Here is a 24777-nt window from a genome sequence, read left to right as displayed (position 1 = left end):
TAAAATGCAAAATTTTCCTTCATCTGAAATTTGATAAGACGCTTCTGGCATTGTCTATTGGTCATGAGTGGCTTGACACAAGGAATGCGACACTTGTAGCCCATGTCCTACATACGTCTGTGTGTGGTGGCTCTTGAAGCAATGACTCCAGCAGCTGTCCACTCCTTGTGAATTTCACCCAAATTTTTGAATGGTCTTTTCTTAACAATCCTTTCAAGGATGCGGTTATCCCGGTTGATTGTGCAACTTTTACTACCACACTTTTTCCTTCCACTCAACTCTCCATTAATATGCTTGGATACAGCACTCCGTGAACAGCCAGCTTCTTTAGCAATAACCTGTTGTGGCTTACCCTCCTTGTAGAGTTTGACAGTGACTGCCTTCTGGACATCTGTCAAGTCAACAGTCTTCCCCATGATTGTGGAGTCTACTGAAACAGACTAAGGGGCCTTTTTAAACGCTTTGGAAGTCTTTGCAGGTGTCTTTTGTTAATTATTCTAATTTATTAAGATAATGACTTTGGGTTTTCATTGGCTGTAAGCCATAATCATCAACACTAACAGAATTAAACACTTGAAATGCATCACTCTGTTTTGTAATGACTCTATATAATATATGAATTTCACTTTTTGTATTGAAGAACTGAAATAAATTAATCTCTAATTTTGTAAGAAGCACCTGTAGGTTTCTTGGCAATCGAAGGACAAGAATTGAGTTTAACGCCCCCCTCAAGCACATATGCGATTGCACACTTACAGTCATGTGCCGACTAGCTGATCTTCCTAATTCTGTCAATGTTCAGTGAAAAACTGAGAGAAGTAGGAAGAGAAATTCATTGTCATGTGACCATAAGATTGAAAATCACATATGAGTGAAGTGGCCATGTGATGACTGATTGAACCAGCAAGCAGAGCTGAATCCTGACAGTGAGTATATTACATGCTGTTAGGATTGGAATGCTTCAGTGCTTCATTTTATAATTAAGGTGCTCATCTAGGCTTGAGATGAAAATCTGAAGTCACTATACGCGACTGCAGGCTTCTAAATTCTCACAATGCATGCACTGCACACTTTTAGGATTCTCCCTTTGCTAGTGGCAAGAGTGGCTTGTTATGTCAGCACACGTATGCGATTTGAATACTTCTGGTCACATTCCGACTAGATGTTTCCCATCTCGCTCAATTCATTTTCAGTGAGTGAGGCCACACATGTTTAGTCAGCACATGACCAGATGTATGCAAATCAATGGCACTAGAGAATCCTAACAGTGTGCAGTGCGCATTGTGAGGATTCAGAATTTTACAGTCACATAGAATTTGAAAAACGATAAAAGTTGCACCACTATTTACCAAGAATGATTACTCTAGAATATTGAAAATGCATTACTGCCTTAGAAAATAGGAAAAAAGCACTATATAATGTACACATGAAATATTTATTTTAAAAAATTGCTGTGAAAAAAGGAAGGTACTTCGCACATAAATTGGCCAACGTATGTGAGCCCAATTGCCACGTCAAGGCGTCCTTCGTAATTGTGTCCCTCTCCTGTTTTGTCATCTCTCCTGGGCAAAAAAGCCTACAATTTATGGGTCAGGAGTGGACCAGCTAACTAGTTAAAATCACCTGTGGCTCTTGGGAGTGGGAGTGCACATGTCCAAAAAGGCTTAATACAAATAGAGAACAAGACCAGCACATCCAAGCTAGTGTGAACAGGCGCTAATAAAAAAAATATATAAGTTGAAAAACGATAAAGGTTGCACCATTATTTACCAAGAAAGATTACTCTAGAATACTGAAAATGCATTACTGCCATAGAAAATAGGGAAAAAGCACTACATAATGTACACATGAAATATTTATCTGCAAAAATTAGTATGAAAAAAGGAAGGTACTTCGCGCATAAATTGGCCAATGTATGTGAGCCCAATTGCCATGTCAAGGAGTCCTTCATAATTGTGACTCTTGGGAATGGGAGTGCACATGTCCAAAAAGGCTTAATACAAATAGAGAACAAGACAAGTTGTTTTGTTTGGCTCCTGTTCACACTAGCTTGGATGTGCTTATCTTGTTCTCTATTTGTATTGAGCCTTTTTGGACATGTGCACTCCCACTCCCAAGAGCCACAGATGATTTTAGGTAGTTAGCTGGTCCACTCCTGACCCATAAATTGCACGGGAAAAAAAATCAGACGACGGCCATTTCGTGCTCCCTTGCGCTTCTACGGGTCTGGCGCGAAACGGCCATTGTCTGATTTTTTCTTCCCGTTCTACACCCCCCTACTGAGGATGTTTTAAATAATCACAATAAAGATTGGATTTTAGAAAAGGTGAGTGCCACCCTTTTATCTCTTCAGTATATGGATTCTCCTGAATAGTGTCATTCCTCACACATTTTCTCCTCCCTCCTCCTACTGTCTCCTCATATATTTACCCTCTCACTCTCCATACTGCCACCTCACACATCCACCTCATACTATCTCCGAACCCACCCCACTCATCATCCTGTGTGCACTGTTATGACCCCAATGGCGAGGGTCTCAGAGATATCAGCAAGTCTGCGAAGTACAAAAATCCAGCTCATAGGGCAGTGGTAACTGGGTTGACCATATATCTACTCCTAACGCCAACACTAGAAGTAGCCGGGGAACATGCCTACGTTGGTCGCTAGATGTCTCGCGCCAGCCGGAGGACTAACTACCCCTAGAAGAGGAAAACAAAGACCTCTCTTGCCTCCAGAGAATAGACCCCGAAAGTAGGATACAAGCCCCCCACAAATAATAACGGTGAGGTAAGAGGAAATGACAAACACAGAGATGAACTAGGTTTAGCAAAGAGAGGCCCACTTACTAATAGCAGAATGTAGTAAGATAACTTATAAGGTCAACAAAAACCCTAACAAAAATCCACACTGGAGATTCAAGAACCCCCGAACCGTCTAACGGCCCGGGGGGAGAACTCCAGCCTCCCTAGAGCTTCCAGCAAGGATAGGATACAGATTATGTACAAGCTGGACAAAAATGCAAACAAAAACAAATAGCAAAAAGCAAGAAAACAGACTTAGCTTAATCAAGCAGGAACCAGGATCAGTAGACAAGAGCACTACAGATTAGCTCTGATATCAACGATGCCAGGCATTGAACTGAAGGTCCAGGGAGCTTATATAGCAACACCCCTGACCTAACGACCCAGGTGAGCATACAAGGGATGATAGACATACCCAGAGTAAAATCACTAGTAGCCACCAGAGGGAGCCAAAAGGTAAATTCACAACAGTGCACACCCACCCCCCACTCACCATACTGTATCCACACCTCCACACCCATCTCCTCCACTCACCATACTGCATCTGCACCCATCCCCATACTGTTTACTCATACATGCCTCCTTTCTTCCCCTTGCTTCTCTTACTGTGTCTTCAAATTTGGTTTGCTACTCATATTATGTTTGCACCTGTTCCTTTCTTGTTCCCCAAACTTGTGTTTTCAAATCTGTCACCCATTACAATAAATCTCACCTCACCAGTCCTCCACTCTACACCAAATCTCCCCCACTGCTCCCCTCCACACTAAATCTCCCACAGCCCTCCCTTCCTATATAAATCTCCCCCACACTAAATCTATCCACACAGTAAATCTCCCCACACTAAATCTCCCCACACAGTAAATCTCTCCTCCACTGTAAATCTCCCCCTACACTAAATCTCCCCGGGTTTGTTAAATGTAATCTTTGGTGTCTTCAGCTCCACTGGTGTGGAACACTTACTACCAATGTTATACGTGCCTCTGCTGGCGGCGAGTGAAATCAGCTGCATGATCACATGACCTGATCATGCAGCTGATATCACTTTGACCCCGTGGTCAGAGGTTCAATTGTATACGTGTCTGAAAGATGCCCTGACTGCACCCCTCTAGATATGCCTCTGGACTACTATCATATGAGCTACACTGCGTTACCCTTGTGGAATACCATAAGCAGAATAAATTCCCTTAAAGTCTCAAGAGCAACCCATGTCCAACTCTGTATTCCAAAAACCTGGAGTTTTGTGAGACATTCCAGAAGAGCCTTAATACATGTTCACTAGGCATTTTAATTCTGACTGCTGAATTTCTACATGTTGCAATATCGGAACCTTAGCAGAAAATTACATTTATTGAATCCAAATGATCCAGAAGCTTATCTGGAGCAGATTGAGTTAGCTTCTATGTTACAACTGATTTTAATATTCAAGAACAATGACAGACAAAACAGAAGTACTCTGGATAGACAAAAAAAAAATCAATCACACACACTGCTGGACGTAAACTATGACCAGACCTTTTATCCACTCATCTAATATCTTCAAAGGTTAGGGTCTGATACAACAGTGTGGTGTGCAGTAGGGTTGAGCGACTTTTATTTTTATAGGATCGGGTCGGGTTTCACGAAACCCGACTTTCTCAAAAGTCGGGTCGAGTGAAATCGGCTGATCCTATAAAAAAGTCGGGGTCGGGGTCGGCCGAAACACGAAACCCAATGCAGTGCAATGGGATACTATGGTTCCCAGGGTCTGAAGGAGAGGAAACTCTCCTTCAGGCCCTGGGATCCATATTTAAGTGTAAAATAAAGAATTAAAATAAAAAATATTGATATACTCACCCTCTGACGCGCCCTGGTAGTAATTGGCATCTTCCGTTCCTAAGAATGGCGCTTGAAAGACCTTTCGATGACGTCATGGCTTGTGATTGGTCACGGCGGCCCACGTGACCGCTCAGCGACCAATCACAAAGCCGTGACATAATTCTCAGGTCCTTAAATTCCTCATTCTAGGAATTTAGCACATGAGAATTACGTCACGGCTTGTGATTGGTCGCTGAGCGGTCACGTGGGCCGCCGCGACCAATCACAAGCCGTGACGTTACCGAAAGGTCCTTCACGCACTCATTCTTAAGAAGGAAGGCTGCCGGAAAGAAGTAGGGCGCTTCCGAGGGTGAGTATATACCTAATAGGAATATACTCACCCTCGGCTTCTTTCCGGCAGCCTTCCTTCTTAAGAATGAGCGCGTGAAGGACCTTTCGGTAACGTCACGGCTTGTGATTGGTCGCGGCGGCCCACGTGACCGCTCAGCGACCAATCACAAGCCGTGACGTAATTCTCATGTGCTAAATTCCTAGAATGAGGAATTTAAGGACCTGAGAATTACGTCACGGCTTTGTGCTTGGTTGCTGAGCGGTCACGTGGGCCACCGCGACCAATCACAAGCCGTGACGTCATCGACAGGTCTTTCAAGCGCCATTCTTAGGAACGGAAGATGCCGGTTACCAGCGGCGATGTCCAGGCTGCGTCGGAGAGGTGAGTATATCAATATTTTTTATTTTAATTCTTTATTTTACACTTAAATGTGGATTCCGATACCGATTTCCGATATCGCAAACATATCGGAACTCGGTATCGGAATTCCAATACCAGATTCAGAAGATCGCCGACCTCATGGCCGACCCCACACAGGGGTCGGGTCAGGTTTCATGAAACCCGACTTTGCCAAAAGTCGGCGACTTCTGAAAATGGCCGACCCGTTTCGCTCAACCCTAGTGTGCAGTATAGATATAAGACACGTTCCATGAATGTTTAATAACAGACACATAAGATACACAACAAAAAAGATACGCAACAGAAAGATACACTGGTACTCACCATATAGTGTTCACCTTCTTTATTTATGCATAACCCACAAGCATATTCACCCATAACAATTCTAGCAGGAGAGGGAACTGGTGCTCAGGCCAAGGGAACAGCTTATTTGAGCCCCTCATGCTTCTACAGGCCCCTGACAATGCACAAGCTTCATGTTGTTAGTTACAGTATATATGTCATTTTAGGCATGTGGACTGGACCGCCACGTTCCTGCTCTTGACGACATCAATCCCATTGTGTATAAAGTGTGATGCGTCTTTTGTATATCTTGATGAAGTCTAATATGATTACTTGTGTAATGTATAGTGCATGAGTAATGTAGAGGTTTTGCAGAAGTATAATGTACAGTTGTACTCAAAAGTTTACATACCCCAGCAGAATTTTTGCTTTCTTGGACTTTTTTTCAGATAACATGAATGATAACACCAAAACGTTTTCTCCACTCATGGTCTTTTTAAATCATAATGACAACCCAAAACATCCAAATGACCCTGATCAAAAGTTCACATACCACACTTCTTAATACTGTGTATTGCTCCCTCTAACATCAATGACAGCTTAAAGTCTTTGTGGTAGTTGTGGATGAGGTTCTTTATTTTCTTAGATGGTAAAGCTGACCACTCTTCTTGGCAAAAAGCCTCCAGTTCCTGTAAATTCCTGGGCTGTCTAGCATGAACTGCGTGCTTGAGATCTCCCCAGAGTGACTCAATGATATTGAGGTTAGGAGCCTGAGATGGCCATTCCAGAACCTTCACTTTGTTCTGCTGTAGCCAATGACATGTCGACTTGGCATTGTGTTTTGGATCGCTGTCATGTTGGAACGTCCAAGTGCGTCCCATGTGCAGCTTCCAGACTGATAAGTGCAAATGTGCCTCCAGTATTTGCTGATAACGTGCTGCGTTCATCTTTCCTTCAACTTTGACCAAGTTTCTTGTGCCTTTGTGGCTCACGCAACCCCAAAACATCAGCACTCCACCTCCATGCTTTACAGTAGGAATGGTGTTCCTTTCATCATAGGCCTTGTTGACCTCTCTCCAAATGTATAGTTCACAGTTTGGACGAAAAGTTCAATTTTGGTCTCATCACTCCAAATTACCTTGTTCCAGAAGTTTTGAGGCTTGTCTCAGTGCCGTCTTGCGTATTGTAGGCAAGATACTTTGTGGCATTTGTGCAGTAATGGCTTTCTTCTGGCGACTCAACCATGCAGCCCATTTTTCTTCAAGTGCCTCCTTATTGTGCATCTTGAAACAGCAACACCGCTAGTTTTCAAAGAGTCCTGTTTTTCAGCTGATGTTATTTGTGGGTTTTTCTTTGCATCCTGAACAATTTTCCTGGCAGTTGTGGACGATATTTTTGTTGGTCTACCTGACCGTGGTTTTGTTTATACAGAGCCCCTGATTTTCCATTTGTTAATTGCAGTTTGAACGTTGCTGACTGGCATTATCCATTCCTTGGATGAACTTTTGATCAGGGTAATTTGGATGTTTTGGGTTGTCATTGTGATTTAAAAAGAGAAAACACAGCAGTTTGACTAAATGGCTTCACTCAACCACTAACAATGAGTGGAGAAAAAGTTTTGGTGTTATCATTCATAGTCTCAGAAAAAAGGCCAAGAATGCAAAAATTCTGCCTGGGTATGTAAACTTGTGAGCACAACTATATAATGTGGATAGTGCAGTATAAGACATAGATAGTCATATACATTAGGGGTATAGTACAGGATGTAGATAGTTGACTGTAAAAATAGTGTTTAGTAGGGAAGTTTTCTCAGCAACAGACAGCAGGGTAAGTGAGAGTTAAAAGTTGGGACAAGCCCACAGTTGGAAATGCAAATGCCAGGATAAGCAGACTGCTTTCTGATAGATATACAAGAAGTCGGAGCCATGGATACCTTAGCTATTGCAATGCCTGTGTGTGGAAAGCGACATAGAAAATCATAAGAATGATAGCACATTTCTAATTGGATGTATTCACTAATGTTATTATTATTATACCTACTATATTTTGGGATAGAATCTTGGTGGCGAGAATACCCAAATTAACAGTGCACATGAAAATAGGCAACTTTGTCATAGATCTTATCAGAGAAATCTGCTTCTTTCTTCTTCGGAACTGATCATTAATTTTAAAAATTCACAATTCCCTGGTAAAATCTATCTGTAAGCAATGTTCCTCCCCCCTCATTTACATAGAATGTTATCAGTCATAACTTAACTATCTTAATAAGGTAAAAATCTGCCTTCAATGAAAGCAGATTTTACTTATGAATTGAGAATTCTGAGAACGAGTGATCATTCCTGGTGGAGAATGAAGCTAATTTCTGTGATAATAAGTAACTTTGTAATATATCTTATCATGTACTACTGATTTACTAAAAAATAAAGCGATGGATGAAAAGTAATGACATAGCTAACATGGCCCCTTCCTCACCTGACCTAAACTCTAAAGAGAACTTGTGGGCTCTTCTTGAAAAGGAGATTTATAGCAAAGTAAAATAGCCACCTCTCTGAACAGTATCTGGTAGGCTGTGGTTGGTGCTGTCCAAAACATTGATCGCCAACAGATTAATAAACCAACAGACTCCATGAATAGAAGGATTATAACTGTTATTAAAAAAAGGCCGCTATGTTGGTCACTGATATTTTTTTTAAATGTCAGAAATGTATTTTTGGACAATTTGAGGTGTTCAGTAATTATTCTCACTTTAACAGCTAAAAACAATTGAGATATGAAATTTTTCATTTTTCATTTAGTTGCAAAATAATTCTGCACACTGATAGTTTCCCAATAATTCTGCACACATATATATTTTCTTAAGAAAATTAAAACCTCAGTTTTCAGTTTTCTTAACCTTTGGATTCACCAAAGTCACTGTAGTTGTTAAATAATAAAATGAATCATCAGAAATACAAATGACCTAATAGTTGTGCAAATAGTGTAAAATGGCTCTGCATAGGTGAACCTTCACTTTAAAGAATATATTTATTGCTATTGAAAAATTGTATGGTAAAATTGGAGTAATTGTTTCTGGAAGGAACGTAGTATTCCAAAATTTGCAAGTTCCCTGCAGAAACCAATTTTACTAAGTACAGATTCACAGTAACCATTGGACGAGTGGTACTCTGTCATTTTACACCTTAATTAATTACACCTTAATTTACATTAATACAATGATTTATTAGGATACAACTATTATGTGCTCTATTTAATGTCGGTAAATAGTACAGTATATAGAGAAAGTCTGTATTTTATCATAGAAATAGCAGAATATGACTCACCTGATTGTTCACATACAGCATCAGATATGTTGAGAAAAATGTCCTTTAATCCTTCAAACTGTTCAACAAAGAACCATTTGCCTTTGGATCCTGCCATTGTTATTAGCTCTTCGGTTTTGGCTTTATCTACTCCGATTGCAAATATTGTGATCCCAGCTTTTTCAAGAGATTTTGAAGTTTCATTAAGTTTATCACGATCATGAGCTTCACCATCAGTTATAACAATAAGATACTGAGGAACTCCTCTACGTTGGCGACTGCCATGTTGCTCACTAAAGAATCCCTTTGAAAACTGTAAGGCTTTAGCAGTGTATGTATCTCTTCCTGATTGTGTATCTTCCTCAATAGCTTTCATAATATCATTTTTATTACTGTATGCATTCAGGTAGAACATCTTGTAGGGGTCATCTGCGTATTTCAGAGCTCCAATTTGAACTTTATCTGGTGAAACATCTGATTTATTCACAAAAGACATCACAAAGGATTTCATTATCTGAGCTTCATCATGTTGGACACTCCTGGATGTATCAATCACAAAAACAATGTCCGCCTGTTGTATTCGTGGACAATCTGTGAACACACAAAAAAAGCATTTTTTGTATCTTTTACTTAAATCATTTCTTTTAAAAAATGAACAACTGTTTGCATCACATGCCCAAAATTTATCAAAACCCTGATTATTTCCGTTTGGTCATAAAAACAAACAAATAAACAAATGAAAACTACAGAACTTGGCAAGAATTTCACAAAAAAGTTTTTGCCTTGTGACAGACATTAATGGCATATTCCTGGATATGCCAGCAACGATTAATAGATAACAGTCAGTGGTGGTGACTCTTAAAGTAGTCATACCTCTTAGATTGCTTCCGACTCCATTCTGCCATACATGTTTACCCTGCTAAATGTAGGCATGTTCTCAGTAGGAGGAGGAGAATAAGCTAAACTGCCATCAACTTATTTTTTTTATACAGAAAAAAATCCCTAAATGAATAAGGCATGTTGAAATCAACATGCTCAAACCGTCTTTTCTTTAATATCGGATGATTGGATTGTGAGACCTCCATATACTTCATATGGTTGGCGAGACCCATCATTCATCTGTCTATAACCACTTTTACCAATCATGGGAATCTAGGAAAGTACAAGGCCACTTCTTCTGCTTTGGGCTCCACCGGGTTTTCTATGGAGCCTGCTTGGTTAGGGATTGACATCTATGGACGATGACCATGCTACTTCTATAGAAAGCCAAGCAGCCATCACAGTCATCAAATTAACGAATAAATTCTTATTCACTTTTATGGCATTTATATACTACTTGATGAAGGCCTGATGCTATCGCATTGGGAGGGCGGTAATGTCACGATGGGGGTAGGCTTTGCAGCATTGAGAATCTCTCCCCCATGTGCTCACCCTTCTATCCACTCTCTCTTTCCCCATGTGCTGACTTCTCCCCTCTGTGCTCTCTTCTTTGACCTGTCTACCCATGTGCTATCCCCCTTGTCTGCTGTCTTTCTTCTTCCTGTGCTGTGTTCTCCCCTCATGTGCTGTCCTGTTTGAGCTGTCTCCCCCTGTGCTCTGTCTCTCTCACTCCTGTGTGCTTTCTCTCTCCCCATCTGCTGTCTTCTCCTCTCATATTATCATACCACATCTCCTTTCCTTGGCAGGGGAGGAAGTAAAAGACAACGCTGACATTACAGCAGGAGATCGCAGAGGATACATTTTGTGAGGTAAAATATTGTTTAAAAACAGTCAGTGAAATATTTTACCTGACAAAATGAAGCCTCTGTGATCCTCTGCTGTAATGTCAGTATTGTCTTTTGCTTCTTCCCCTGCCAAGGGGATGTGGTATGCTCCTTACACGATCAGACATAGACAATTTTTAAAATGAACTTTCGTTTGTGGGAAAACCCCTTTAATGTGACCGACTTCCTCTGCCTGTAGACACGTTGCACATCTGCCAACGGGATCAGCCGAATGATTCACTGCGCCGGCACAAAATTCACGCAGGTGCAGTAAATCAGACCACTGCCATCTTTGTGCAGGCAGATAGCGGCAGTCACATTAAAACTGAGCATGCGCTCCTCCTGTACAAAGATGGCGGCGGTCAGTGAATCATTCGGCTAATCCCGGCGGCATCGTGTTAACGACAGTGTTCCGCTGGTGGTACCGTGCAAGAGGCTGTGTGTGTGTGTATGGCACATACAGTGTGTGTGGTGCATACGGTGTATACAGTGTGTGTGTGTGTGTGGTGTGGCTGGTACCACCAGCAGTTTCCATATTGAGACACCCATCCCTTGGGCGTCCTAATATGGTGGTCTGTGAACTTCCGTCACTTGGAATTCTGGGATCTGGACACATCTGAATGAAACATGATGTTGAGACATTACAAGGTAAATATATATTAAGAAGATGCATCCAGTGGATATTACTCCACTATAAGCAATATAACTATTGGATACAGAAGAGTGTACATTCCACTGTGTTGGTTTTACATTGTTGAGTCACTGAATGCAGTTGTAATCCATTTAAGAAAAAGATAAGCACGGTTTGTTCTCTTTTTTATTTGCTGTGTGTTGAGGTTTCCTAAAAATGTAACTAAGGCCATGTGCACACATTCAGTATTTTTCGCGTTTTTTCGTATTTTTTCGCTATAAAAACATGAAAAAAGTGCGAAAAAAACCGCTTACATATGCCTCCCATTATTTTCAGTGTATTCCGTATATCTTGTGCAAATGTTGCATTTTTTTCCACGAAAAAATCGCATCGCGGAGAAAAAAGCAACATTTTCATTAAATTTGCGGAATCGCGGGCATTCCGCACACCTAGGAATGCATTGATCTGTTTACTTCCCGCACGGGGCTATGCCCACCATGCGGAAAGTAAGCAGATCATGTGCGGTTGGTACCCAGGGTGGAGGAGAGGAGACTCTCCTCCACGGACTGGGCACCATATACTGTAATTGGTAAAAAAAAAGAATTAAAATAAAAAATCGTGATATACTCACCTTCGATGGCCCCCAGAGTCTTCCCGCCTCTCAGCGGTGCACGCGCCGCTTCCATTGAAATAGATGGTGTGTGTGTGAAGGACCTGCGATGACGTTGCGGTCACATGACCGCGATGACGTCGCGGTCACGTGACCGCGACGTCATCGAAGGTCCTGCACACACACCATCTATAGGAACGGAAGCCGCTGAGGGGTTCGGGACCTCTGAATGTGAGTATAACCATTTTTTTTATTTTTTTTATTATTTTTTATCATTCTGTGTTTTACTATTGATGCGACATAGGCTGCATCAATAGTAAAAAGTTGGTCACACTTGTCAAACACTGTTTCCAAGCGATGCTACAGATTGTTTGGAAAACTTTAACATTCTGCAAGCTAATTACGCTTGCAAAATGCTAAAAAAAAAACGCGAAAAAAACGCGAAAAAAACGCAAAAAGAAACATGCGGATTTCTTGCAGAAAATTTCCGGTTTTCTTCAGGAAATTTCTGCAAGAAATCCTGACGTGTGCACATACCCTAAGGTGTAGAAACTGACACCGACAAAGATATTTTTGATCACGTAATCTCAGATTTGTCCCTGAAAGGCAAGGTCACCAGACAGAAACTAGCCAATTGTGGACGTGTGTTTAGGGCACATTCACTGGAAAATGAGATTCTACTCAGAATGGTGAATAGTAAAAGGAGATAGGGGAGATCAAAAGCCTGATAGCTACATAACATCAAGAATGTCGCAGGAATGAACATAAAGCAATTAAAGAAGCCATGGAAAGCAGAGAAGCATGATGAGATCTGGCCTACTGAGGATCAAATGGTCAGACATGACTGAATGGATAGAACCGAGTGAAATACATATAATATAAATGGAATTAGTCCTGCATCTTTGTAATCATCACATAACCAGAATCAGGCATGTTGAATTTTGATGTCCAATCCTCCGTTACTGTAGAAGCTAAGCAGCTACAAGAGGGAACTGGCAGTAGATTTGTTTACTCTCTCAATTAATATAAACATGTGCTCAGGCTGAGCTGTTAAGAGAACAACATATTTAAAATAAATATATATAGTTACTATTAACTGTAGATAAATATTCTATAATATAGTACATACACAGAACTATCCATATATATAAGAGGCATCGTGATTACTCGCTAATCCCGCCCCCTGCAAAGTAGCTCCGCCTCCCACCACATCACAACATAATAACTCCCGCCCACCACATCACCACACATAATCCCGCCCCTCCACCACATCACCACACATAATCCCGCCCCCCCCACCACATCACCACACATAATCCCACCCCCCAACACATTACCACACATAATCCCGCCCCCCACCACATCACCACACATAATCCCGCCCCCACCACATCACCACACATAATCCCGCCCCCCCACCACATCACCACACATAATCCCGCCCGCCCACCACATCACCACACCACCACACATAATTCTGCCCCCAACACATCACCACACATAATCCCACATAATCCCGCCCCCCACCACATCACCACACATAATCCCACCACATCACCACAGATAATCCCATCCTCCCACCACATTACCACACATAATTCCGCCCCCCACATTACCACACGAGGCTCCATCCCCACACATTACCACACAAGGCTCCATCCCCACACATTACCACACGAGGCTCCGTCCCCACACATTACCACACGAGGCTTCGCCCCCCCACATTACCACAGGAGGCTCCGTGCCCACACATTACCACACGAGGCTCCGTCCCCCCACATTACCACACGAGGCTCCGTTCCCCCACATTACCACACGAGGCTCCGTCCTCACACATTATCACACGAGGCTGCATCCCCACACATGACCACATGAGGCACTGTCCCCACACATTACCATAGGAGGCTCTGTCCTCACATATTAACACACGAGTCTCCGTCTCTCCACATTACCACACGAGGCTCCGTCCTCACATATTACCACACGAGGCTCTGTCCCCACACATTACCATACGAGGCTCCATCCTCACACATTAACACACGAGGCTCCGTCCCTCCATATTACCACACGAGGCTTCGTCCCCACACATTACCACATGAAGCTCCGTCCTCACACATTACCACACGAGGCTGCATACCCACACATTACCACACAAGGCTCTGTCCCCCCACATTACCACATGAGGTTCTGTCCCCACACATTACCACACGAGGCTCTGTCCCCCCACATTACCACACAAGGCTCCATCCCCACACATTAACACACGAGGCTCCGCCCCCCCCACATTACCACACGCAGCATTTCCTTTCTATGTAATTCAACCACTTCAGCCAAGGTAAACGTACATTTAATTGCATCCGCATTCTCCCAAACAAAATGAGCCAAGAAGAGTCGCCAGGTCCATCTCAGGCCGCAGGAAAATCTGGACAATGATGCAGTAGCTGATCGACAACAACAATATCGACAAAATCGTAGGATTGGTTATCAACAACGAACACCTGAGCAGATTGATGAGGACAGAGAGAGATATCACAAGGTTTATATCAACCGAGTGACAGAAAGAGGGGAAGCTGATATATATGACCAGCATCAACGAAGAAGGAATTTGACACCTGCGGAAGTTGAAAACAACAATGCCCATTGACGTAAACTGACACCACCTTCGAGGTATGCAGCAAGAAATCCAGAGAACATACCCAGTGAACACCACGTGGGAAAGCGAGACGTTACGTGTAGTGATTGCAGTGCATCTCACTTTTGGAAAGAAAAATTACACAGTGCAAAGTTTGCGTTGTGCTGCGGAAGTGGTACCATTCACTTACGTGAAGTAAATGAATATCCCCAGCAGTTTCAAGCATGGTTAACTGACGATACGAACGAGGCAAAATTTTTTATTTTAAGTTAATTTACCACCTGCGTAAGCGCTATTGAATGTTGACATTATTTACTTTAGTTTAATCACCAGCAGTGTTAATTAGATTAGATAGCAATGAGCATGCCGAGCGTTAGCTGGCTGGAAACAGCTAGTTTTTCATATGTACACTGACCTTCTTTACAGATTTCAACAAGCAATTCTTCTTCCTTAAACTTCAGTGTTTCAAAAGACTCCACATAATGTACTTGTCCTGTAGGCCCACTTATTTCTTCTAGTTGGGTTTTACTTGCATTGAATATGCCTACAGAGATAATGTTCACACCACTGTTCCTCAAAGACTCAGACTGAAGTTTAACATCATCTTGTGCTTTTCCATCTGTTATGAGTATAAGGAGCTTTTTCACCTTCGGTCTAGCACCTTTACTTTCTGTGAAGTACTGGGACACAAATTCTAAGGCTTTCCCAGTGTATGTACCAGTGTTTGCCATGTATACCATTTTCTCGATTGATTCCCAGATAAAAGTTTTGGTTCCTTCCTTACTTAGCGGAAGAACTTCCTCGTTGACATCACTGAATTGGACAATACCAAATTGAACGTTGTCTGGACCAACATCTGTTTTGGTAACCAGGTTTTTCATAAAGTCCTTCATTTTAATAAAGTTATCTGTGCCTATACTTGCAGAACTGGCAACCAGGAACATTACATCAGCCTGCACTTTTTGGCAAACTATAAGGACAAAAATAGAATAATTAGTTTTAATAGTTTTAGATTAGTACTTAATATTCATTGTTAATTATTGTGCAATATTGTGCTTATTGTACCTTCACTGGAACAGATTTCATTGGTTATCAGATTTTTTATGTCCTTCAAAGAATCAAAATTGTTTACAAAATAGACCCTTTTGGGATCTCCAGCAATTTCCAGTAACTCAGACTCATTGGCTGCTTTAACTCCAATTGCATACATATTTACTTTGTTTTGCCTGAGGATGATGGAAGCCTCCTTGACGCTATCTTTAGATGCTCCATCTGTAAAAAGAATAAGATAGACAGGCACATTCCCTGCCCTCACATTGCTGGGATCTAATATTATTTTACTAGTGAAATTTAGTGCTTTTCCTGTGTAGGTTTCTTGACCTATTTGACTGATCTGCTGCACCGCACGTTTCAATTCGTTTTTATTGTAATTATTACCAATGATAATCTCCTGATTACTGTCATCAGAGTATTGCGTAACCGCAATGCGGACCTTCTGAGGCCCAATTTCAAACATATCTATTAGCTCCATCAGAAATGCCTTCATGGTTTTAAATTCCAAGGGATCAATACTTCCAGAGCTATCGATGAGCAAATAAATATCAGCAATGTCTGTCTTCTGACATCCTGCAAAGAAATAATATTGCATTCAACAGATATTTCCACTTACAGTCAGCTTTCAATATTCAAATTAGGTAATTAGATTAAAATACACAAAAGCGACAGATAGATGGCCACTTCAGGGCTTTGTGTTTCTCTCAAGACTGAAAATACAGTATATCTCTAATTTTTTTTATTTGTTAAGGCCTCAGCTTTGATTTTTATGTTTTGTTCCAGAAGAACAATTCTTTTCCATATGATCTGTTAGGGTTTGAGAAGAAAAGCTTCCCCTGTAAAGGATATGACATACCCATGTTTTACATGGTTACTCATCAAAAAAGTTGAATGGACACATGTAATACAATGTTGTCATCTGTGGCCACCCTTAATGAGGTTTTCCCATGAGCAAAGTTAATGCAAATCAATATATAGATCTTTAAATAATAATATGTTCCATAATTGGATGTGTTTTAAAAAATGTTCCTGTGCTGAGATAACCTTATAAATGTGTCCCTGCTGTGTACTGTGTAATGGCTGTGTCTAACGATGCAGGAACATGGTCTGATCATACCACAGCTCCTGGGCAGGGGAGGACGCAAAAGAGAGTATACAGACAGGACAGTAGGGGATTGCATATGATTCATTCTTTGGGGTTAAAACATTGCTTAAAGACAGGCAAGGAAATGTTTTACCTCACAGAAAGAAGCAACTGCAATCCTGTGCTGTCCAGTCTGTTTACTCTTTTGCTTCCTCCCCTGGCCAAGAGATGTGGTATGATCAGACCATGTTCCTGCACAATCAAATGCAGCCATTACACAGTACGCAGCGGGGCACATTTATAAGATTATCTCAGCACAGGAACAATTTTGGAACTTATTATTATTCAAAGAGCTATTCATTAAATTGTACTTTGTTCAAAGAAAAAACCCTTTCATTTTTCTCTCATTGCACACAATTGGGATAATCTTACCTAGTTTTAGTTTATGGCTTTGTCTTGGTGTGTAAATAATATCGCTTTCAAGAACATTCACAATTTTCTTCTGTAAAATGTCGACTTTTTTTGAAAGGTCAGAAAATGTGTTCGCCTTGATTTGATAATCGCGCATTGGATGTGATGCAATTTGGTTCATTTGTGTTTTGTTAGCTTGAGAAATGCCCACGGTAAAAATTCTGACATTTTCTCTTCGCAGTAAATATGCAGCTTCAACCACACTGTCTGCAGAGGGCTTGTGACTGATCAGGACTGTTAGTTGCTGTATTCCTTGATTCTTTCTTCTTGACAGAGTATCACCAAACACTTCAGTTTTGGTATAATTGATTGCACCTCCAGTGTTTACAATCTTTTCAGTTGAAAGTTGAATGTCTCCAATATGTTTTTCCACAATAGTCTTGTTGACTCCGGTATTGAGAGGGACAATGACCTCTGCTTTACTACTGAATGCCACCAGGCCCACGTGGGTGCAGTAGTCACTTATTTTCAGATTGGACAAGACATTAAGTAAGAAATCTTTCAAGTCTTTGTGTTCTGCCAATGTATGTTGAGAAGTATCCACCATTAACACCAGATCTGAAGCTATGCCTGTGTCACACACTGAAAGTGACAGCAAAAAAAAAAGTAATCAACATAAACAAGCAATTTTAAGACATTTTAAAACACATTTTTATAAAAATTTAGATCTAAGTAACATGATACTTAAAATATGCATGGTTACTGATAAACTTTCAGAATCAGTTGTTATGTACAGTAGGTTCATGAGGAATAGCACTATTTCAGGCAATTTACATAACATGTAGAATTGACAACTAAGTTCCCCCCCTGCGGGTTCCATCCCTAGTTGTAAGTTGTCTCTGTGCTAATGGATCTAGATCAGGTGGGTGCAGACTAGCTGCTACGGTGTCTTTAATATGCCGACAATACATCCTGATCTCCTATCTGTCTGTAACATATCCTCATAAGCTACAGCCACCTGGAGTACATTTCACAGCAGTACTAAGTAGGGTAGCTGTGAATCCAGTTTTGGGGGGACATAGAAAAAAAATGTAAGAAAGCAACAGCCCCATTTCCAAGTGTACATCTCTTACCTGCTCTTTTTTTCTTACAAACTTTCAAGCTCCGTTTCCCCAATCACCCTCCAAAGATCTCTATGGGCTGCATGTTATATAAATTCTTGCTGAGCTGAAATTCCACCTCTTTATTACATTTATTTTGGCAGTACTTCATAGTAACTTATGTTTTAGGGTTTGTCCTATTTTGTCTTCTCAAATTTTTACAAGAATTTTGAATCTTTACCCATCCATAAAATTAAACTAATTCTTAAAGGGAATCTGTCACCAGGTTTTGGATGCCCCATCTGAGAGCTGTTAAACGGGGATTCTCATTTTATGAAATTGATATTGTTAGTTAGAAAGGAGGAAAATAACCAAGTTTTCAATTGACTTTTTCTATTTGCTGTCATTCCTCTACAGTGCAAGTTTTTATCTTACATAATATATGCAGCTTTTTGCCAATGAGATTAACCATCAAAGCCTGGCCGAGTATGCGTAGTAATTATATTTCAGGCTGTAGAGAGAAACATTCTGATTTCAGTGATGTATCACTTACTGGGTTGCTGCTGTAGTTTTGTTAAAATCATTATTTTATGAGCTAAAGATTATCACTTGAGGAGGACTTGTAAACCTGCGGTCCTCATGCTCAGCTAACTAATATTTTTGGAGGTGACAGGCTCCCTTTAATGGATGAATATTTATATAAAATGTAGTGACACATGATGTTGTAAAAATGAAAAATATATTTCCTTTTTTTTTGGGGGGGGGAAACAAACAAGCAGACAAAAAAATCTATCATTCGTCCTGTAAAAAACAAGTCCTCATTTAGTGCTTTCCATTATTATTAAAAAATTGTCCAGTTGCTGCACATATTTCACTCCCATCACTGCTCTGAGTACCTCGTTGTTTTTTTAAAATCTGCTCTATGTTTCTACAGACACTGACTTTTTTCTCAAGTACCGTGTCTGTAAGCAGCTCTGCATTATTACATAATTACCCTGCAAGCAACATATGATTGCTAAGGATGATAAATGGAATACTCAGAGGAGAAATGGGAATAAAATAGGAGCAAAAACTGATCACTTTTGACCTGGAGAAAATCCTTCTTTAATAATCCCCCATGCAAGAAATTACACACTAATCACATTATTTATACTGTTATGGAACCTTACCTGCAGAAGCATTAGTAGTAGTTTGGGATGGAGATATAGCAGATGGTAGAGTTCCTAAAAAAACACAATACATTAATTAAAAAAGTAAAACACTAGAAAGACTAAACATACTCCATGTAGACAAAAAAAAATCAAGGAGCTATAAACTATCGCACGAGAAAAGCTATGGAAAAGTTTTAATGTTTAAGTTCCCTATTTATTAGATGTGATGTTTAATACACCAGACATAAAGGGAACCTGTTATGTTAAAAACGCTATTAACTTGCAGATCTAGGATTAATCTGCAGGTTAATAGCATTTTGAACCTGCCTGTCAAGAGCCCCACTGCTTGGTGGAAATAAATTATATTCATCCTGGCAGCCTTGAGCTTTCAGTCATAGTGGTGGGCCGGTGAATCTTCAGTCACCTCTCATTTAGGATCACCTTTGTCCGGCATGCTACGCTGAGAACTTACATTAGGGTTTCTGTTATGACCCCAGTGGACAGGGTCTCAGAGGAACGTGTAAGTCTGCGAGATTCAAAAATCCAGCTCATAGGGCTGTGGTAACTGGGTTGACCAAATAGCTACTCCTAACGCCAACACTAGAAGTAGCCGGGGATCATGCCTACGGTGATCGCTAGATGACTCGCGCCAGCCGGAGAATCTAACTACCCCTAGGAGAAGAAAACAAAGACCTCTCTTGCCTCCAGAGAAAGGGACCCCAAAGCAAGATACAAGCCCCCCACAAATAATAACGGTGAGGTAAGAGGAAATGACAAACACAGAAATGAACCAGGTTCAGCAAAGAGAGGCCAGCTTACTAATAGCAGAATATAGCAAGATAACTTATCTGGTCAACAAAAACCCTATAAAAATCCACGCTGGAGATTCAAGAACCCCCGAACCGTCTAACGGTCCGGGGGGAGAACACCAGCCCCCTAGAGCTTCCAGCAAAGGTCAGGATACAGATTGGAACAAGCTGGACAAAAATACCAAACAAAACAAAAGCAAAAAGCAAGGAAGCAGACTTATCTTGAAATACAGGAACCAGGATCATAGGACAAGAGCACAACAGATTAGCTCTGATTTCAACGATGCCAGGCATTGAACTGAAGGTCCAGGGAGCTTATATAGCAACGCCCCTGAACTAACGGCCCAGGTGAGGATATAGGAAAAGACAGAAGCTCCAGAGTCAAATCACTAATGACCACTAGAGGGAGCAAAAAGCAAAATCACAACAGGTTTCCATCTAAATCTCTGAGGGATGTGACAGATGAAACCCCCAAGGGATCCATTCACTATAATGAGACAGCAGAGTTACTCTGGACTGTGTCTGGTCTCTATTCAGCGTTTTCCTTTTTTACAGAAGTGCACAAAACTGTGGTCGACCGCGCTTTTATGCTCGCCTAAAAAGACACACACCGCCGAATCACAGGTCCTATGGTGGCCACTAGGGTTGAGCGACTTTTGGTTTTTTAGGATCGAGTTGGGTTTTGTGAAACCTGACCTTCTCGAAAGTCGGATCGCGTGAAATCGGCCGATTCTACTGTGAAGTCGGGTTTCGGACCGGAGCGCAAAACCCAATGCAAGTCAATGTGGATTATTTTTTACATTTACTTAATCTCTCTCTCTCTCTCTCTCTCTCTCCTCCGTGCAAGCATATGTTGTGTTTGACTGCGGAAATCACTGCAGCCCAAACGGTAATATGGCTCTATGACGCCGCAGAAACCAGGCCGGAACCTATGTCATCACGCTGCCCACACTCCTTAATTGGCTGAAAAAATGGCGGGGAAGGCGTCATACAAAACGCGACTTTTGCTCCAAGATCGCCGACCACGTGGCCGATCCCACGCTGGAGTCAGGTCGGGTTTCACGAAACCCGACTTTGCCAAAAGTCGGCGACTTTTGAAAATGAACGATCCGTTTCGCTCAACCCTAGCGGCCACAGTGTCTCCATCTGTGTCACTTTAGGGAATCTTCCGCTGTTGATTCCGTGTGAATCACGTATTTCAGAGTTTTATACGAAAACCCCGGTGTAAGCGCTCAGCGCAGAGCGCAGGATAAGTGTGAGCTGAGCCTTACTGCGATCTTTGGGAGGCAGAATGAAAAAAATCAACAGCAAGTGAAGAATTGGTTTTATTAATTTTTAACACTATTCCTTGTGCGGTATAAGTGATTAGGCGACTTTATTTTCTGGTTGGTGCACTTACTATAATACCACATTTATATCGGGTTTTTATGTTTGGCTGCTGTCACACACTAAAACACTCTTTTTAATGCAAAAACTAGTGGGACAAGTTGACGTTTTCATTGGTAACATTTTCGGGCACATGACTTTTTTTATTGCTTTCTATTCCGATTTTTGGGAGGTAAAATTAACAAAAAACATTTATTAAGGATTTTTTTTTGTTTTTTATACCATTCTGAATGTGGTAAAATTGATAAGGCAGCTTTATTATTTGGGTCAGTATGATTACATTGATACCCCATTTATATAATTTTTAATGTTTTGGCGCTACACAATAAAAACTATTTTACAGAAAAAATATTTATTTTTGCATAGCTTTATTCTGAGAGCTATTTTTTTTTATTTTCCTGCTAACAGAGCTTTATGGTGGCTTGTTTTTTGTAGGACAAGGTGACGTTTTTATTTTTATTTACATTCGTCTTTTTAATCATGTTTTATTGCACTTTTTGTTCGGCGGTATGATGACAAAGTATAGTTTTTGCCTGTTTTTTTATGGTGTCCACTGAAGCGGTTAACTAGTGGGACAATTTTATAGGTCAGGTTGTCCCGAATGCGGCGCTACCAAAGATGTGTATTTTTTTCTTTTTTTTTTTACATAAATAAATGTATTTATTGGATTAATATTTTTTCATTTTTTTGTTCTTTGAGGATTTTTAAAATATTTTTACACTTTTTAAAAAATGTTTTACATTGTCATCTTTACATTGACAGATCACTGATCTGATACTTTGCAGTGTTTCTGCACTGCAGGGCATTGGACTGGCATCTGACAGGCAGGGGAAGTGGCATGCCAGCACCGGCTCTTAGCAGGCAATCACAAGCCACCGTCCCTGCAGGACCCTGAAGGACCCCGTAGCCATTTTGCAGCTGGGGGTCACCATCACAGCGCAATTGCAATTGACAGCAGCATCAGAGGGGTTAAACGCCCATGATTAGTGCTAGCCCTCGATCGTGGGCGTTGCTGCAGGATGTCAGCTCTCATAATGAGCTGACACCTGCAACCGATCGCGACGGCGCTCAGCAAGAGCCCCTGCAATCGCAGGTGCGTTCGGAAAAGGGAAAGGGTTAAGAGGAATACACCTCTTCATGAATCAGGAGTGTCTTGCAAGTAGTATGCACCTCCATATGCCTGCCCACAAATTTTACTCCAGTTAGGGCCTGGAATTAGATTTTTAGAGATATTTCATGTAACACACTGCTTTTGATTGTGGATGGGAACTGCAGGGAAAATTAAATTATCATTGCACCCTTGCTCCAATTTTTTAATGTTTTAATTCTCCTCTTTTCTTAAGGGGGTATTCCCATCTTGTACATTTACAGCATATTTGCAGGATATTCCATAAATGTACAAAGGATTTAAATCCCATTAGAACGAGGCCCTGACGTGTGCTGCACCTCTGCTTTGACAACAATGTTATGGGGCCCTATTCTACTATACATTTATGGTATATCTTTTAGAAAAGCCATAAATGTATAAGATGTGAATATGCCTTAAAGGGACAGATTGTGATACCTATTTTATACCAAGGTATTTCCTTTATATAAGAAGAAGTAATTTACATTTTAAGCTTAGTTCCCAGGAGTTTACATGATTAGGCTTACCAGTATGTTGAGTAGATGACAGCTCCACCCAGATAACCACCACAACAAAGCCAAACATAAATTTCATTTTCAGAGAAGCACAAACCAAGTTACTGAAGGATTCTAAAGATAAAAAAAATCACAAAATTGTGAGCGCAATCTGCATAATTAGTACTTGTACATAATTGTTTGTTAGAATGTTTGCTTTCAATAGTAAAGATATCAATCACATGCCTCTTGTTTATATAGAAGGCTTTATAGATGAGATACAATAACATTTCTCTTCTCTAGAGCAACCAATGCAGACAAACAGCATGAAAACAAACCCCACTTCTTATGTTCAACTCTTGGTACTTACATTTTAACATTTTAGCAAGAATGAGCAATACATGTAATCAGTGGTATAACTTGAAAATAATGGGCACAATGCAGAATCTCCAACAGGGCCTCCAACAATCAAGGGTCTTTAATAGTAAAAGTCTTTACTTATGAGCCAATAGGTTCTTTTGGGCCCCCCTAGGCTCCAGGGCCTGAGTGCGATCACAACCCCTGCAGTTCTATAGTTATACCCCTACATGTGCTCTGAACTTTCCTTTTTCTCTTTTCACACCTGCATTCATGTGTTTCCAACAATATTTTTCTATGGACTCCCTTAACCCCCTCCCCACATGACAATTTTTGCACTTTTGTGTTTTTCATTCCCTTCATTTTGGAGCCATAACTATTTTGTTTTTCACAGTCACACATGACTGTTTTTTTCTGGGACGAGTTGTTATTTTGAATGGCACCATTCATTTTTATCAAGTGATGTACTGGAAAGCTGGGAAAATTTTAAAGTTTGTCAAAATCAGCACAATTCTGGACAAAAGTAAACTCATTAGGTGCCAAATACTTAATATCTATGCAATAGAGAGGCAAAATAGAAAATAAAAAAAACAAAAACAATAAAATATTCTATTCCACAGTTCAGCCACTGTTCAGTTCAACATGAAAAATTTGGTGAAAGGTCCTCTTTAAGGCATTGGTTTGGCATAAATGTGACCCTGTAAATACACAACCTTTGAATCTGAATTCATAGACAGTATCTGAATTCATTCTCCCATTTATACATAATTAAATTCTACATTGATGTCATGGGTGTGTTACGTCCTGATGTGACTCCTGGACGATCTGGGATCAGAAGGTCACAATGTTTAATAGATCACCGATCCTCTTTAGGATCTGTTTGTCATTTACCTTGAATTGGAGTGGATTTACGTTCATTCAGTGCTGAAAGGGTTAAGAACCCTTTCTCTTCTGGCTGTGAACATTGAGCCTGAGTTTTTAGCTGCAGCACCTTGTGACTACTCCCTTCAACTACATAAACCCACCGTTAGCTTCAATCCTTGACGGTTATAGTTCTTCTAAACTGACCTCTTTGAAGGAGCCAGTCTTTGGATAAGCTAAGGTGTTTGTTCTGTTGCAGCAGTGAAGTTTTCTGTTGGAGAAGCTGAGGAGTGCTATTTGTTGTGTTTTTTCCCACTGTTTGTCTTACCTTTTTCGCGTTGTCTTTTTGTAGTAGTGGGACTAGTGTCCCGCTGGCCTACAC

At 40.8% G+C, this 24777-nt stretch overlaps 1 protein-coding gene across 1 annotated transcript in view; it reads right to left on the bottom strand.

Annotated features, from left to right (window-relative positions):
• Nucleotides 1-24777, bottom strand: part of LOC143781992 (collagen alpha-6(VI) chain-like) — a 217247-nt gene that overhangs the window by 167098 nt on the left and 25372 nt on the right. Inside the window, exons 3-8 of the mRNA XM_077269013.1 lie at nucleotides 23211-23312; nucleotides 19381-19434; nucleotides 17133-17753; nucleotides 15629-16189; nucleotides 14979-15533; nucleotides 8949-9518 (exon numbers count right to left, since the gene is read on the bottom strand). Coding sequence (XP_077125128.1) covers nucleotides 8949-9518; nucleotides 14979-15533; nucleotides 15629-16189; nucleotides 17133-17753; nucleotides 19381-19434; nucleotides 23211-23277 — 2428 coding nt within the window. The 5' untranslated portion in view covers nucleotides 23278-23312. The remainder of the gene's footprint in view (nucleotides 1-8948; nucleotides 9519-14978; nucleotides 15534-15628; nucleotides 16190-17132; nucleotides 17754-19380; nucleotides 19435-23210; nucleotides 23313-24777) is intronic.

Source organism: Ranitomeya variabilis, chromosome 6 (assembly GCF_051348905.1).
Source record: "Ranitomeya variabilis isolate aRanVar5 chromosome 6, aRanVar5.hap1, whole genome shotgun sequence".
NCBI classification, from domain to species: domain Eukaryota; kingdom Metazoa; phylum Chordata; class Amphibia; order Anura; family Dendrobatidae; genus Ranitomeya; species Ranitomeya variabilis.
This window is presented reverse-complemented; position numbering and strand designations above follow the sequence as displayed.